An 18507-nucleotide genomic window follows, 5' to 3' on the forward strand; every position below is an offset into this window, starting at 1 on the left:
CCTCAATTCAGAGACCAAATCCCAAAGTAGCATCTGCAAACAGGAACCTCTGCATAAACAGTCCTCTTGCGTTCTTGGTCTGATGTCAACTCACAGCATAACCATTCTCTTCCCCGTATTAGTAATAGGGATTAAAAAAAGTGCTTTATAAGGCAAGCGAGCCTACTAATACCAAATCACCCTAAACGTTACGAACTTTGTGAGTATTGGTAACTTACAATTGAGCACCAGTCAGCAAGCACATGAAAAAGAAAAACCTTATTTTTTTTTATCAGAATCACTTCTGATTCTCATTTTGTCATTTCTCTCCCATTGCTGTAAACAAAAGCCACACTGGTTTTACATACAATTTATAATCTTCACTCCTGGTTTCCAAAGATTCAGGTTACTCTAATTTAAGATGTTTTTCCATAATTAATCAATGTAAGAAACTGGAACTAAGCAAGTTAGATTTAAATTTTAGTTCAGTGGGAGTCACCTGCTTTGTGTTAGGGCAAGACTTGAGTCAGGATTCACTTGCAGGTTTTTCAGATAATTTTTATTTGTTATTTCTTACCATTGTCAAGATGCAGAAAGAGAAGGATCCAAAATTCAGTCAATTACTTTTAGGCCTGGGTAGCAGCCAGCAAGAATATGCATGGCTTGGTTCAGCAAGGGTTTGCCAAATGATGAGAGATGTTAGCATCTGCAGAGAAAATTTCCTTTCTTGGCTTGTAACTGCTAAAGTTTGCAGTCACCAAATTAGGACTAAGGATGGGTCCAGAAGGAGCAATTTAGGGCTAAATTTAGGACTGGTGTCAGTAGTAACCATCTGTTAGGACAGACACTAAGTTGATAGGAACACTGAGATAGGAAAGGAGAAAAGTGAGCCAAAACTATCAGTAAGCTGGGAAGGGTGCAGCTGGCTACGCCTGCACCCGAGGCATACTGAACAAACTAGGAGTGGGCAGGCAGGACTAAGCTGAGGACCACTCTCAGTACCAGCAGCAGGGTTGGCATGTGCACAGGGTGGGATAGGCACCTGCATCTTTAGCCAGAAAGGACCACGAGGCATAAGGCCAGATTTGCATAAGCCAAAACCACTGTACTATGTACAGCATCTGCAGATTATTGTCTGCCTAGATGTAGTACTGGAATTGAGTGCTGGATTTGGGGTACATTTCCAGCCAGCAGAAGCCCTTGTGCACCAAGATAAGCACAGCCCCAGGTCCTTCATATTTCAGACAGCACAAATATCAAACAGATGCAGTCACTGCCTTGCCAGAATATTTAACATGACTTCATGCTAAAACTGAGCATTTAAAATCGAACACAGTATCTTCGAATCCCCAAGCACCTACACCAAAACAGTTCTGATCACTGCTTAAGGAATTGAACTGGTAGTCTGAAACTGCCATCAATTCAAAATACCATCCCAACATCTGCAAGCTGTTTTACCAAACAGACTAGTCTAATGCACAGGTAATAAGGCTAAATGTCAGGGCCTCCTAATAACTAACTCTGTCTCCAATAAAGACTTGATGTGCAATCTCATCTAATCACCCGGTCTTTCACTTCACCCATCTGTAAACAGAACTAGCAGCCCAACCTACTTTGCAGCAGGATGTTGAAAGGCTGGCATCTAAAAGGCTTTAAGCACTTTGGATCTCTTCCCCTCTCCCCCTCCCCCCCCCCCAAGTGCTATATAGGTTAAGAGGTTTGTTTGCTTATTTAAGACTAATCTAGTGTTTATGCATTTGAAAGTGTACATGTTTTACATAAAAATAATGCTACAAATAGAACACCGGAAACCATTAGCAAGAATTCTCAACGAGTTGTGACTTATCTGATAATAAGTAAGCAACCTCACCTTAAATTTTCCTGTTGACATTTCCTGTACATATCTCCTTAATAAAGTTGTATCGCTAACAGCACGCAGAAGGAGATGATGATGATGATGATGGTTTGACTTCGCGAATAAAGATTTGGGAAGGGCTTTATCCATGCTTACTACAAGCATGCTGATCAGCAAAAAGCAGTTCACGGACAAGCTGCTCCTCTGCCAGACAGACATGCTTCATTTTTTTTAGAGCAACAACTCTCAATTCTCCCCATCACATTCATTACCCACTTACAATGCTAACTATGGATCTTAACATAATCAAAACCATTCCAAAACACATTAACCATCTCACAGACAAACATTATCACAACTTCAGAAAACAAACCAAAATTAGACTGTTTACTGATACCAAGGCATTCTCAACTCCCTTTACTGAACATACAACTAAAATGTTCCTGTGGGCTTTGATCCAGAAAGCATCAAAAGATAATTTGTGAAGTGACTGCCAGAAATCAAACCCAAAACAGGTTTAAGCAAACAAAAATCAGAGGGGAAAAGGAAAGCAAATGCTCAAATTCACTCAATAATGCTCAATAAATGAAAGCTACCACAGCAGTATCGCAATGTTTTACAAAATAGCAGGGGGGTTTTGGTTTTGGTTGGGTTGTGGGGTTGTTTTTTTTCCCCTGGAAAAGATGAGAGAATTCTTCACCTGAAGAGGCTGAAGAAAACTGTACTAAAGATCATTATAATGGGTCCTTCTCTGGAACAAAGCAACTGCAAGTAAGCAATTAACTTCAAAAAAAGAACGACAGAACTGCAAGAAACCCCAGCCCTCCTCAGAAGAAGAGAGCTGACATGCGGTCTTTTGCTGACATTACTAATTATTAACATCAGTGTATTCCATCTGCTATTTTAGTGAGCTACGAAAGCCTCGTTTTCCCCTCTAATTGCTCTCCTGTGAGTAAAAATTCAACTGACATTGGCAGCACTGGAGGTTTTGTAAGGGAGAGATGCAACTAGGAGACACAGCAGTTAACTCTAGGGAAAGAATAAGGAGAAAAAGAAAAAAGCCTAGAAATAACATTCTTATTGGTTTTGTCATTAACTTGCTAGCAGATAACCCTCTCCTCTGTAATTCCAGCAGCCTGTAGCAATGCCACCACCAGATAGCATTCATTCTGTTCTTAATCTTCAAGTAAATCACTCCTACTCAATAAATTACTACTCAGTAGGAAGAGCCATTGCAGATGCATGGAAGCAAAGGAAAAATTTAAAAAAAAAATCTAAGCCATACCTTTTTCCAAAGCCTAGCAAGGTATTAGAGATACATACTTCAAAGAGGACTTGATTCAGCCTCTATTCGCATAGCTCTATCCCAAGCATTCTTAGGTGCTCTGAGCATGTCCCCATGTTAGCACGTAATAAAGCCCATGCTATTGGGCCTTTCCTGCTCTTCCTTAATATTCAAACTTGAATGTTCACATAGGCTTGCTCTAGAAATTTTCACCAGCACAGGCAGCTAAAGACATCACTTCAAGTGAAGGAGGCGGCCATCTCTGGCAGGCTAAGCAAGAACAATCTAAAATGTCACAGTACTAGGACCTTTCAGAAGGGAGATGGAGAAAAAAGAGACAGAAGTGCAAACCACTGAGCTGAGGTCAACTATTTTCCAAGCAAAATTCCTTCCTAGCATCCCTCAGTGCCTCTGCTTGTCACTCCGGGAATACCACTCCAATCCACCCACCCAGAGCACCCAGAACAAAACTCGGCAGCTGCTCATATCTCTCGCAGCTACTACACTAATAATAGCGCCCAGGAAGCAATGTTTCAATAAGGCCATTCAATAATGTCCTCAGGAAATGCGAGATAACCTCCCAAGCACTATTAAAGTCCAGAAATTTTCCATATTTAGAAGATAAACTGAAGGAGAGGGTGGGGGGGGGGGGGGGGGGGGGGGGGGAGGGGGGCAGGACACCAAAGAAACATCTATTAAGAACAGCATCCTTATTCAGAAGGTAATTTTCTTAAAGATAAATGCTTTTCACAGCATTTACTTTCAAATCTGAGAAATCAAAAGCATACAACCCCTTCTGGCTGCTCACAAGCTTTCAAAATCCTAAATTTTGAAGCAAGCAAATCAAAGCTATTATGACAGGAACAGAATAAACATATAGAGAAAGCTTTATTTATAAAAGGATTGAAATCAAAACAAATGCTGATAGAATTATTTGAATTTTGTTTGATGCTTTTAGGGCATCAGAGATTTGAGCTTCAGGGGAGGTTTTGCTTGTTTTTATTACATGCTGCTTACAAACACTGTCAAGTTCCATTTAAAGAAATTTTTCTCTGTACCAGAGAGAAAGAGGAAGGGAGCAGCTAACATTAATTGCTACCGTGGTCCAGTTGCTTGCTCCATCCAAACAAGACTGCTACTTTTCTTGACTGACGTCTTAATTACTAATTTTAATTTAAAATGCATTGATAGTAATAATGCCAAACTAATTCTCAATAAGGTATCAAAGCCATCTTCCTTATGAACACTTGGAACTACAAACAAAAGGTACAACAAGGAGAGAAAAAAAAAACACCTTCTCAATGAAGCAAGCTCTACAATAGCTTTACAAATCTGAAGTGGATTTCAGTATGTCCCGGATCACAACAACAAGGCTGACATACTTAAGTTTTTCTTCACATATGGATACTTTCTATAAAAAAAGTGAGTGACGATATGCTCCAAAACCTTAGAAAAGCCAAACTGCTGACTTAAATTTCCACTTGAATAATCTGCATGGCAAAGGCAGAACAGCTGCTTTCTGAGTTCATAGTGCCATGTCTGCTGTATACTGAGACGTCTAAAACACAACTGCAGGAAAATATGGCACATTCTCCTATCAGATTCTATATTAAGCTAATTCACTGGAAGAGGATTAAAGAAAAGTTTGTAACTACTGTTCAATTCAAGTAACGACTACAGAAAAAGAGCAGTGAGTGCTGCCTTGCATAACACAGAAGGGACCAATACACAACCCTTCTCTATAACATTTCACTATTTGTGAAATGCTTTATAGATAAATGTCACAAGTTTGATGCAATAGCCTGAATAATGACAGAAAGACAAAAAGGTGAAGGGCTTGCCTAAAGGTGTTCACAAAGTCACTTCTCTAGACACAGCTTTCTATTGTCCATACCACAAAATTATGCACTTATATGAAAGGCTAAAACTTGTTTTGGCTTGGGATGAAGACATGTCAACATTCCATTAATTTAATTTACTTGTTTGCTGCTTAGTGTCTGGTCAGAGCCTCGCAAATAAAAAACTCTGTTACTACATGTTCTTTTTTTATTTTTCATGTTCTACTACAAACCATTCAAGTGAGTTACCAGAAGAGGAAGTAGTGATCTATAGAATCAGGACATGAAGGGGGAATGCAAACTGTACTGTGCTTGCCTCCAGATAAATTTTTAGTTGCATAAAAGACAAAATTTCACCCCTCTAGTTTCACTAACCTTGCAGAACCATGTCCACTATAGGGCTGACAACAACCTGTAGCAGCAATTAAAAAAAAATTGCCCTATATAAAATACAAATTAGGTTGCACCAAAATACAAGGTATTTTTGTAACTAAACTAGACAAATTCATACCTAAGACACATTTGCAGACACAAAAGTAGTTTATGGAGGCAGGAAGGGAAAAATGGAAGTCAAATTTCCAGATAAGTGAACACAAAGAATCATTTCTGTTGAGTTTCAAAGCTACATTTTCAAAATACTATTTGCATCTCACACAGTAGCTTGAAGGACCTCTGTTTCTTAAATTTATTTTGTCCATCACAATTACTAGGCCAGGAGGGCATTTCCAGTGTTCAATTCTCTCAGAGGAGGTTACGCTACTTGAGCCCTACCTAAAGGTAATGGCCACCAGTCCTCAGGTGCTTGGGCTCTGCAATGCATGTGTCCTTCCAAGACAGAGAACACGCTTCAGTTGTTCAGAAACCATAGTACCGTGTCTTACAGGATATTCACATCTCCTTTGGTTTTGCCCAAGGCCCTCAGCAAAGTTCATCTGAACAAAGGACCAAGTTCCTACACATGAGATTCAAGGCTGTAACACAGACATTTCCTTAGTTCATTATATTAACTACGCAAAAACTTGAGCTGAATATCTGGAGCTTAGCCCCATCCCTCCATAAAATATAGCAAAAGAGTGTAGTAAAGTGAAGCAGATGCCAACAATAAACTCTCATGTTTCACTAGCTAGTGTCCTCCCCTACCCTAGCTAGGGCTACCCAAACAGGGCAGCCCTTCCCCTCAGGTGCAACCTACAGAACTCCATTCAAAGAACAATAGTGATGTTGGTAGACACAGATGTGTTTTGTTAAACAAAAAACAACAAACTGCCCGTTGGAGAGATGAGTGTTTGCAGATTGTTTTTAGCATTAGATCCAGGTAGATTTATCTGTCTCACAAAAGGTGCTGAATCTGCTGGGACAGAGGAACAGTTAGGCAAAAGGCACAAAAGAAATTTGAAACTGTGTGTTTTGAAATGACTGAAATTATAAAGGAAAATGAGTCACAACAGATGTACAGTAATACTACCACCAAGCAAGTGTTTTAGAGCAGACTGGAAGAAAGTCAGCTTTGTTCCAGAAAAGCTTGCAGGCTGAAGAGTTGAACAGACAGCAGCTCTGGAGAAACAGTTACCTTGTAATTGAGCTTGACAATTGGACCAGGCCTTTTCAACAGAGAGAGTATACAACCTGATCTTTAAACAGGAAAAAAATTGACAATGTAAACTACACTGTTTTGTTTTCAGAGTTCTGATGTACTTCAGAGGCTGAAACACAGGACTCACTAATCCACATAAACTACAAAATCAGCTGCGTGACGGATTTCTAAGAACAGTGACCTGCTTCCAAAATGAGATTTTGGAAGGTTTTTCTTGTGTCTTCAGTGACCTGGCAGCATGCTCCCTACACCCGTGTGTGAGACAGATGGCTTTTCTTGAAGACACATTTTCTAAGCAATCGTATTTTTGTTTAAATCAGCTACAGGTCTTCTTTATCAAATTTTTTTCCATTGTAAGTACATTCAAATGTTATTTATATTTTTCAAAGCATGTGGCTCTTTCTAATGACTGGGAAAATCACAGATTAAGACAAACAAGCAAATCCAAGGCATTCTCCTGCTTGGGAAGAGGCACCAAATTTTGAGACTTGACACATTACAACCTCATTCTTCTTCAGGCTGAAACACTGCAAGTGTGCAATGCAAACTTCAGACTCTTCACCATGAATTCATTCATCACTTCTAAGTCTACACACGTCAGCCTAATGGAGGCAACAGACAAATTTCAAAGCTCAAAAAAACTACTCACCAGCAACAAGGTGGCTGAGAACCTACTGGACATCACACAGGCTACAACATCCTCCAAGGCCCAGGTCTGACACACAGAGTCCAGCTCAGTTTCTACCCTGGGTACTCAATTTTCCTCGACAAATTAAACAAAGCATTTTTTTTATTCCTCTTCAAGGACAAACAGTCCAAACCAGCCAGGTATATATACAGAAGCTGTAGAGAACTAAGGGCATCTGTAACAACCAGATCTATTAAGAGGCAAAGCCTTCTCTGTGACCTTATGAGCTGGTAACCTCCACCTGCCCAGTCCTCCCAACTAAACAGGCAACAACAGGATATTATTCAAAGGGCAGTAGTGAAACTGCAACCTGTGTAATAATCCTGTGACTTTCCATCTCTTTTTTTTTTTTCCCCTCCCACTGCTCCTTTCTCACAGAGGACAACCCCAGCATGAATGATTTACAGAAACTTCTGATTTGGCCTTGGCCTATGATGGCCACGTTGCTTGTGAGGGCTGGGATGTTTCCTCTCTATTTTTATACTGAAAGATGAACACAGAAGGGGAAAGAACAAGGGGAGGAAAGAGAAACAGAGTAAAAGGCATTCACAAATAACAGGGTGGCTGTGAGAAGCTCCATCCCTAGATGCAGGTGGGTATGGAAAAATGGCACCCTGACATTGAGGTTGTCTGCCAAAAACTGCCAAAAAATACCTGTTCAGAAAAAGAATTTGAGGTTAGCATAAACCCAGCCACAGATTTCCCTTTCCAGTACCTTCTTTCCCAGTGAGATACCTAAGCATGCATGTTGGATATCAGGCATACACCTATCACAGATGAATAACACAGGGCATTTTAAATTGCAGCCACTGCAAGTGCCCTCTCTTCTATCAGTGTTACACCCAGAAGGCACAAGCTCCACAGGAGCTGCCAGGATAGCACTCATGCGCCTACCTCAACTCATTGCAAAATGTGATGGCTTACTTTAAACCTGGAAAAGATAGGTTTGACTTAGCAACAAGACAGATTTTGGGTGCTGATTAAAGCAGACAACTACAGTGGGTGGCAGCAACCACCAGCAGAGATGTTAAATTCTTTGAACAGCAGTTTCTTAAACTGTTCTGCTAATATGTGCCCAAGCTCGTTTGATCATATATTATCACTCAGTAGATATTCCAGAAGGCATTCAACTGCTCACAATAACTTAATCTGCCAACTTAATAGCGTGAAGACTTTTAAAAGATAATCAAAACACTGAGCATCTTGTAACATCTCAAGAACTGTCACAGAACAGCAAATATGGTCTGGAAACTCAGAAAAGTGGCATTTGACACATAAGAAAACCCCTTCAGATATAAACAAGTCATAAAAATTATCTCAAAAGCCACAACCCACACTATCAAAACATGACACATTTTAGACTGAATTGAGAAATGGTATTAAAAGCTCTGCTTGTTAAAATGTGCAGTATTTTTGCAATACAGAGCTGGCAAGCATAGGATAAGGTTAGGAACAGTGCACACCTGCAGTCTTAGCAGTAGGCCAATTCTTCTTTATTTAATTTCGAGCTGCTGTTTGCATTTCACAGACTGTACAGCAAACCCATCCTTTTTTCCAGCTCCTTAAGATGGATTCAGACTCTGTAAAACTCAAGATACACAAAATTCTAAAAGGGTTGTCATTAAAAAAAGAAAAATATCAGGAAAAACCTTTCCAACATGTTTTACCAGACAGCTTCTCTAAAAATTACAAACCACTCCACTTACTTCTGTTGGTTTTCTCCTGAAGACTGACAATGACTACTAATCACTGATGTTCTCTTTAACAGCCGCTTGCACCGTCTATCTAAAACTGAAATATGATGTGTTCCCCCAAGTGATTAAAAGACAGAATCACTTCATTCAATAGCCCGTTACATCTCAGCACTCAGAAAACCCATGTAAATTCATGAAAATTCTTTTTTTCTGAAATCACATTTTTTAGCTCACTAGCACAATGTCCTACTTTTAATACAGAAAAAAATAACAGTGGAACATCTACAGGACAAAGAAGGTAACGGAGCTGGTTAATAATCCAAGTTGAAAAGACATGATTCAAGATGACAAACTGGCATCCTCCACAGAATGAGTTTGACACTTTTTATAGCTACTGACACAGTAATGAATGCTCTACTTTGGGTGGAGTCAAACACAATGTTCTGCCCAGTATTTCTCAAAAGGAAGCACTTTGCTGAGCCTTTTACAGAAGCAACTTTACCTACAAAAAGTTTAAACAAAAAACTGTCAGTTAATTTCACCCTAGCCGTGGCAATTACCTTGAAGGGAAGGGAAAAGCAACATTATATTATTGTAAGCAGTTCTTCCTTCAGGGAAACCTGTATTAGATGGGCCCCAAAGTACTCATCTGCCTTAGTTTTATAGTATTTCCATTTTTGAGCTAAATTCCAATAGAAAAGGGGTATTTATTAAAGTTATATAATGCTCAATAGCCTCTGGGACACAGGATCTAGAACTGCCCTAGCAGTAATTTTTATCTAAGCAGAGTCTATTTCAAATTTCAATCTCAGAGTATTTTTTTTGCTTACTGTTATCACACCTAAAGCACGCCTTATAACAGAAATAAAGCTCATTTTTGAGCTACTAACTGAAAGCTAAAACAACCTACTAAAACTCTACATGTGAAGATTTATTAATTTACAGCTCTCACTGTATTCAAGGTGAATTAAATAAAGATAGTGTCCTAACTATACACTGTTGATTTAGTAAAGTCTGCACACAAGTTAAACTAAGGCACTCTCACAGTGTGAGAGGTTCCCTTCTCCTCCCTCCCTGCCACCAGCACCCCCCCGTCTTCTTAAGAATGACATTAGGTTTTATTCTGTCTTTGTTTTCTTTCTAAATCTAGTGAAAATCCATTTATTTCCTAGAAGTTATTAATAAGTCCTATATTAACTGTTTTACCTTGCTTCTCTGACATGTACTGGAGTGTCAGTAGAACATTTTTGTTGCAGCAATTCCCAAGACTTTAAGAGCTGGCACACGTTACATGTTCAGCTAAGTGGTTTCATAAGTGCAGATTATACTAAGGAAAGCTTAAAAAAATGGACAATTAGTGTTTAAGGAAAAAAAAAGGGCACTGTGGCTCAAGTGATTTGAGTGGGTTTTATGCTGTGCTATTATGTGGATTACAACAGCCTTTACATTTACATAACATCCATACCATGTCAGGCAAAAAACCTATCTAGATCAGTACCTGAGAGATCAAACACTAACCACCACATGCTAAGAGAACTGGCCAACAAAAAGAATAAGTGGCCAACTCAGACATCTGAGTCTTGTGTTTGGATTAGGTTCTTCAGTCAACTTCATTAAAAGAAAGAGTCAGCCTTATTCTGCTAGGTCAGAGATCGGATTTGGGAATGGCTTTATTCCTGTTGCTGACAAGATTTCCTGTCTGCTTAACTTCTTGATGGCAAACTTGTAAATGACCAGTGACTAGTAACACCTCCCCCTTCACAAATGCAGAATTACTCCCTGGAGTTGACCAGCATTCTTCAGTAACAATTATCCGTAACTCTGTATATTCCAGCAAATTCTTCCTACAGATAAAAGAAATATGGTTCTTGTTTTGCATTCTGCCTGGAAGAGTGCAAGGAATAACTCTTCCGTAAAAAAATATAAAACGAAAATAGCAATTAAAAATAGTTACCAGAAGCCTGAGCACGCTGCGCTGCCTGCAGAGACCAGCACTGAGTCTGTTTTCCTCCTCTGCTGCACCAATGCAATGGCCAAGAACTCACAGAACTGAGCTAACAACTCAAAACCTGGGAGCACAGGAGTTGTTATCCTGCTCTCAGCTGAAACAGACACAGCAACACAATGAGGGACAGGCCTTCTCCTATTAAAGCTACTCAACGGGGCTGCTGGGTAGCAAGTTTCTAAGGGTGCAATTAGAGGAAGGTGACTACTCTGCATTCTAGCACAAGTGGTAAGAGCATTTGAATACTGTGGTGCCCACGTGGCAGTAGATGGTGTTGACTTAATGAAAGGCTATATGATGCATTTTAGACAAAAGGCCCATATGGGGCATCCTCTCCTACCAGACTTTGGCTAGGCTTTCCTTAGATGTGCACTGCATACAGATCACCCCTTGAAAGCTTCTTAAGGAACTCAATTCTTCTCTTTCAATGGCTTCTCCATCTTCTATCGTCATCAACCCATTACAAAGTCACTATGTCCAATCCAAATATAATCCTGCTCTGATCTGAGCCTAAATCCAAAAATGGGGAGGGGAGCTCTGCTTTCAGGCACATGGAATAGCTATGAGCATGCACGCAAGTATACTTTGCAAACCCGCCATGTGATGCCCAGGATCAAAACCAGCACTGACTCTTCCTACTCCACCCTGAGATCTCATAGGAAGTGGCAGTTCCTGCTATACCTTTATACGCAAGTCTTGCTTCCAAATAAATATCCTCAAAAGCCTCAAACAGATCTCACATTCATATCAAGAGACCAAGCTTTGGTCCAACATAGGGAAAAGAATTTGAAAGCAAATAGGCAGTGTTTATTCACTGTATTCTTTAGTTTTCAACAATTTACATCTCAGAAATTTTTTTAAGAGCTCAGAACTAAACCCCTCAAGTTCCTTTCACATTTCAGAATAAGGATTCACTAAGCAGGCACCTTTAAATCCAGTTTCTCTCAACAGAAGAACAGCTAACTCTATCCAGAAGTTATTTATAAACTATCTTGATCTTTGCTTGCTTAACTGAACTGGAATCCCCTGAGAAATATTGTATTTCTATTTTAAAAGGTGTATGTGTATTCTGCTTGTATTTACTCATCACTAACAGTGGAAAAAATTGTCTTCCTGTACTCCTTTTAAACATATTTAACTGTCATAAGAAAAGAGATACCTATTGTTTACTCATTCTTCCAGTATTTAGCTTGAGCTAGACAACTCAGTGATTCAAATCCTTACACAGGAAACAGACAGCTTTGAGCCAGTCTTGTTTATCTTTCTATCAGATTCTTGAAACAATTGAAACGTAAAAGTGTAAAGATACATTTGAAGTATTTTAATTTAAAATGCAGAAGATACTTCTTTTTCCCTTTCAAAAGTAAAAAAAAAAAAGGGGGGGGGAGGGGGGCAAAAAAAAAGTAGTATAAATCCTGTACTAACAAATAAAAAGAACTCTTTGGAGTTTCAGGTGGAAAACACAATCCCATACAACTGAGGAGACAAATGGGAAAGAGCCAACAAGAGGATCCACATCATGTTACTGGTTTGTCCTGCAAGGCACTGACAACTCATATGATTAGAGCGATTGGCAGCAGACTCGGCTTCCAGCTCTCAAAATGTAACCTCCTGCAGGCAGCAGCAAAGTAATTTACAAGGCTGCCTGTCGAGCTGGAAGTGGGATCTACTCAATCACATCAGTTATTCCCACCTAAAGAATTCTCAGGACATTTGTTGTAAGCTGCTGCTTTACAAGTGAAATAAGGAAAGTGCCAAGGGAGGGAAAAGCACATTCTCTACTGCAGTCACTTCATTTACCACATATTTAAGAACAACAGGGCACCTACTACATTCTGTATTTTATAAGCCATTCAGAAAAGCTTATGATGCTCACAAATCAATTCAAACAGATGTAAATTTTGTAATTTACCTAGTTCTAGTAACAGAGAAATACTTCAGTTATTATTAAGATAACATTTTTTGTTCAAAAGACTAAAACAATTTTCAAAAAAAAATGGCAATCACCTGTTACCTAAGAGGCAGTTACCTATTTTATTACATTCTTTATTACATTCACTAGATTTTGCCAAGCCTGCCTTTGTGCAGAAGATGCAGCTTTGACAGAGGTGAGTAGGTAGCTCTGCATGTAGACCACTTCTTTAGCTTGTTTTTTGGAACAAATATGAACCCATTTGTCCTCCTGGGAGTGAATGAATCAGGCTCCTCAAAGAATTTAGATACTGGTGTTTTCAGAAGAAAACACAAGAAGGACCAATATCCTGACCACTGGGTGTTTAATGGGTTTTAACACCTCCCTATGTTTCCTCTGGTTCAATTTGTCTTTTAATGTCTGGCAGCGCTTCACAAGTGGCACGGGAAGACCACTCAGCTTCAAATCTGTTATCTAGGGCACTCTAAAGGTGAAAGACAACTGCAGAAGCCTGGAATGTGTAAGGAAGGATCTTACCCTGTTTCCACTTCTCAAACAAATATGCTGAAGCATAGATGTTTGTTAGAATAAGGTACAGCACCTAAACTCAAGAATAAAATTTCTTACTGTCCTCTCAGAAAGGAAGGAATTGTTTAGACCTGAACACCGGGCAGGATCTCAGATAGCTTCTCTGAGTATCTCTCACGGGCTAGCCCCAAGTATTTCATCAAGAACTCCTAGGCCAGGTGGCTGTGCTTGGCATGCTGACTCCCTTGGCTCCCACCGCACACAGCTAAGCATGTCGAGCACTGCACACGGAGTCAACGTCATCAGCACAGGATCACACTGTGAATAGGAGGCTCAAACAAATGAGGGTTTCCCTCTCGATCATCAGTTCCACAGTTTCAAATTAAGTTCTGCATATGTAACTGCATATGAGAAACCAAGGGTTTGGACCAGTGGCCAAAATCCTGTCTAGATGCTCGAGGAACAGACGTGAAGAAGCAGAATGATTTTCCTCTACCATTCTTATCCAAGTTTAGGGACACTTTTTACTTTGCACTCCAAGTTAAGATCATTTATACTGACACTTCCTATCACAGATTACAAATAATCCTTAAGGAATGCGATTTGCAGTAATTGAATATTACCTGTCCAAAGAATAGGAGTTACAAACAAGTCAAATGTGATATGGCATCTTCTACATTTTTTTATTTTTTTTACCCCAGCACATCTGAAACAAATCCAGGAAAGAATGCTTCTTTATCTGCACAAAATGAGTTCTCTCAGTTTTTAATACCCTCACCACCTCACCACCCTCACAGGCAGCTACACCACTCAAACCACTGGCCTAATCCCTCTCAGTTTACTTTCAGGAAAACATCTTGAAAGCATGGTTCCTTGCCTTCAGAAGTTTTCTACGATACCAAAGATGAAATACGCTTTTGAGAACACAGTGCCAGACAGCTGCACTAGTGTTTTATCTGAGTGATTGGTATAGTTAATCACCTTACTAGTTATTTAGGGGACTACACTACCAGATTTTTAGTTAAATGGAAGAAATTGTATTATTAAAGTACTACATTAAGAACATGTGTTAACACAGCCGTTCAAGGAAAATAATGATTTCCACATAAATCACAGCATACCTAACCACATATATACACCACAGCATACACTCAACAACACGAAAATTAAAAAACCATAAATAATTAAAATTAAATAATTAAATAAAAAACACCATCACATTTTAAGAGGCCAAAGAGACAGAACCAGTAACCAGTTCTGTCACAGAACTGCAAGTCTGGTTAATTCCTGAACATACTTGAAATTTTGACAAAGGGGTATTTTTCAGCAGCCTCTTCACAGACCACAAATGCCCATACACGTACATCGCCATGTTCAGATATGCAATTCACAGAAGCTCGGCTTGCAAAGCGCCAGTATAACGTGAAACCGAGTCTTCTCTGCGAATTTAACATTACCTTACTTTGGACTCGGCGCCGCCAAGCACATAAGCCAGGCCCTCCCAAAAGACCGGGCAGACGCAACAGGCTCTACAAGGAGTTACCCCGGGCTGCAGCCGGCACTACCGCCGCTATATCCCTTGTCTTCTCGCCACAGCGAAGGGCTGGCCAGGACCCACATCCCCAGGGCGGCTGCTGGGGAACCCAAGGGAAAGACTGCAGACACCCGCTGCAACACTCACCGCAACAAAAGCGAGCGCCGCCGGGCCCCGACCCGCCCCGCAGCACCCAGCGTCTTCCCCCACAACCTCCACTCACTTTTGGTGGCGGCGATCAGATTTTTCCCATCCTTGAGCAACTCCTTGATGAATTTATTGGTCTTCTCCAGCTCGGCCTCATGGGCTCTAACCCGCTCCCTAAACCAGGGGCTGTCCAGGTAGCAGTCGCTGAACTCCAGCGGTTGCAGCCCCATGGCTGCGCCGTGCCGGGGCTCTCCTCCCTGCGAACCTCTCCCAGCAGCGAGCTTCTCAGCAGCCAAGACACAGACTTCCCCGCCGCGGTGAAACGCCTGCCGCGGCCACAAAGAGAGCAGCTGCAGCGGCGGCGACGGCGGCGACTCCCCCCGCGCAGGGATGGGCACGGGCGAAGGCGAAGCGAGCTGCACCGCCCTCTCGCCTGTAAAGGGCGGAGCAGCGCAGCAGGGGAACACACAGCTCCCAGCCGTTCCACCGGCACCCGCCCGCCCCGAGGTGGCTGCACCAGGCTATACGGCGGGGGCCTAGTCCCTAGGAGAGCTGCTATGAGAGCTGCCACTCAGCCGCTACTCAGCCGCTGCCGGCGTCCCCGTGTGGGAGATGCGGGCAGGTGCTTTCCCACGAGTCGCCGGGTTCCCCTCGGCGAGGTTCAGCTTGTTCGGGGTTGAGCGGCTTGGCAGAGCCTGGGCAGGCGCAGTGCCATATGGTTGGCTGGAAAAGCCGCAGCGGCTTGTAGCAGCAGGCCGCGGGTTGTCTGTCCCTATTTGGCAGGGTGGGGAGGCCGCCGAGTTTGAGATGCCGCGGGTGGATGAGTCACCCCACGGAAACAGTGTAGGAAGGGGTAGACCCCGCCTGCAGCGGAGGGGAGTGCTGAGCAGCTTCATTCAGAGTCAGCCGTGGCGGTCTGCTGGCAGGGAAGGTGGCATTGCTCACTTCTGCTGTAGTGCCTGGCTGTGAAGTACTAAGTAGGTACAAACTTGCCTCTGTATCTTCATTCAAAAAGCTAACACAAACGGTTCTCATGAACAAGTACTGCTGCAGAACAAGACCTTCAGAATCACAGAACGGTTTGGGCAAGAAGACCTTCCACTAGACCAGGTTGTTTAAAGAGAAGACTCTTGCTGAATTGTTCTGGTTAAGAACAGTGGGAAACTCAGAAGGCATATATATATATGAGATATATATATGTATATCATTTAGCTATAATTTTGCGGGTTTAATAGTAGTGCAATTCTCAGTGATTTGGTGGATAGTGATAGACTTTTGTAGATTATTTGGGCTGTATATTTCAGTTATTAATATACGTCTAGATGTTTCCTTCAGGATTCACTTTAAACTATTTCATTTTCTGTATTTTGGCAAGTTTAATGTTAGTTCCTGCTCCTTTTGAATCAAAAAACTGTGTATTAATTTAAATGTATTATTGTTATGCTCAAAGTTAAGCCTAGTATGCACTGGCCAGAGAAACAAAATATACAGCTCTCTTTTCAAAAGCTACTTTTGTCTTTTAAAAAGCAGTACCTAAAATTTTTAGAAATTGCTTGACACCAAGATAACTAGATGTGTTACTATCAACTGCCCTCTGTATGACCCCAGGTGCTGACCTGCAGAAGTCATGTTTGAAAATAGGTAGGCATTTTGGGAATCTCACTTAAAATTACTCCTGTTTGTAGAATCAGTGTATCGGGTAGGATTCAATTTTGGCAACATTTAGGGTTTTTTTAATAACTATCCACTAGAGAGTCTGCTTCAGAAACCAGACCAAGTGTTACCCACCTGGCTGCGGTCACTGAGCTCAAGTAAGAACAGGATTTCATAATCAAAGGCAAAGGTAGTGCTTTCATTGTTCATGTGGATGAGGAAAATAAGGAAGCACAATTGTGTAAAGAAAAGGGCAGGCAGAGTGCAGCTGACCTGACATGGATGCCTGTAAGTAATTACTGTTCCTGAAAGTAGTCTTAAATGTGAGTGTGGCCTCTCACCAGCCGCTGCTTACAGGTGCAGATGACTTGTCTGAAATCATGACAGGCCAGGAGGTGCTGTTGAGAGCAGACCCAGATTGTGCAGGCTTACTGGTAGATCATGTTATCTGCTGTGGTACTTATTTTCTGATATTATTTAACTGAGAAGTTACTATGCTACTCAAAACTCCATTCAAAAAGAATTTTTTAAAACCCACCTTAAGTAGCAAACAGTCCTTGTCTCTGTTTGGATTACTGGAGCAACATTGCAAGAGTAAGTATGGCTTTCATTAATAGTTTGTTTGCTTTGTCCTGTAGTTGTCTTCAGGATTCAGATTAGAATAATATTTTTCATGCTTGTTTATAGTTACTGCAATTTCCCTATCATAGTTACACTGAAGTAGAGTAATCGGGTTGCATGCATTGTGTGGAGTGGCTTACATTCAAATTTAAAAATAAATAAAATAAAAATTGAATGTTTAGCTTTGCCCTGAGTTTTTTAAATGGGAAAAAACCACCAGGTCTAAAATTTAGATTTGTCCTACCATGACAGGCCCGTTAAGGAAATGGGCGCACCTACTTCTATCATGTTAAATGAAAATGTATTCTATTCTAGCTGCAGCTAAAAGGAGCTATGATAGTCTAACAAATACACATGTACACATAACACTTTTCCTAGAATAAAAAGAGTTAACTTGTATTTAAATAATAAAGCAAGGAAGCGAATTACTATTATGTTGTTATTCTACACTGTTTATCCAGTACTGGTATTCAGAAGACATAGTGGTTTCCTACCACCAAAATTATGAACTATATCTTTTCCTAAACCTGACCCTGAAATAAATCATGATTTAAAAAAAATAAAAAATAAAAAATTAAGACCTGGGGAGAAATAACTACCCATTAATTTAAATGGACAAAAATTATGAGCAATAAAAGGAGTTGTACTTTCTTCGCTAATTAAGGCTAGAGGTGTTTTTTTATATCAGCAGTTCAGAAAATGATCTTTTCTGCCTTTCCTTGCTCAAGGTCATCAGATTGTACAGCCTCCTTGTAGCCTCTTTTGTAGACTATGGCAAAGGTTGACTGTGTGAAGCTCTGGCAACAGTCTGTGCATGTATCATCTATTTATCTTTGCTTTTCCCTCAACATTCATTGCAGGCATGGTTTCAGAAAATGTAAAATGACTCTTCATGTCATTTTATACAATAGGCATGCACCAGCATAGCACGTGTTTTGCCTCTTTACGTTCTTGTCTGGTCACCTCAACATCCTGATTTTCAGAAAATACTATTCTGATCCATGGCTGATTGTATGTTGTAGAAAGATGGGTTAGAAATTAGTAAATTTAGTTTTATTGACATTTTTTTACAGAGCATTAATACCGGCTCCCACCATTTGTAGCAAGCAGCTGTGTTGAGTTGCTGGCAACATCATTAGCAACAGCATCTATCCCAAGGTATTGTAGTTTCTTC

The 18507-nt window shown here is 40.7% G+C and overlaps 1 protein-coding gene across 3 annotated transcripts in view; it reads right to left on the reverse strand.

The window, feature by feature from the left end:
- ARHGAP10 (Rho GTPase activating protein 10) overlaps nucleotides 1-15404 on the reverse strand; it is a 152545-nt gene extending 137141 nt beyond the window's left edge. For all 3 annotated transcript variants that reach the window (XM_061441003.1, XM_061440995.1, XM_061440986.1), the window contains exon 1: nucleotides 15136-15404. In XM_061441003.1, coding sequence (XP_061296987.1) covers nucleotides 15136-15289 — 154 coding nt within the window. In that variant the 5' untranslated portion in view covers nucleotides 15290-15404. The remainder of the gene's footprint in view (nucleotides 1-15135) is intronic.
- Nucleotides 15405-18507: the final 3103 nt, after the last annotated feature.

Source organism: Pezoporus flaviventris, unplaced genomic scaffold (assembly GCF_033815535.1).
Source record: "Pezoporus flaviventris isolate CSIRO_AGI_PZ_B2104156 unplaced genomic scaffold, CSIRO_AGI_Pfla_v1 ptg000002l, whole genome shotgun sequence".
NCBI classification, from domain to species: domain Eukaryota; kingdom Metazoa; phylum Chordata; class Aves; order Psittaciformes; family Psittacidae; genus Pezoporus; species Pezoporus flaviventris.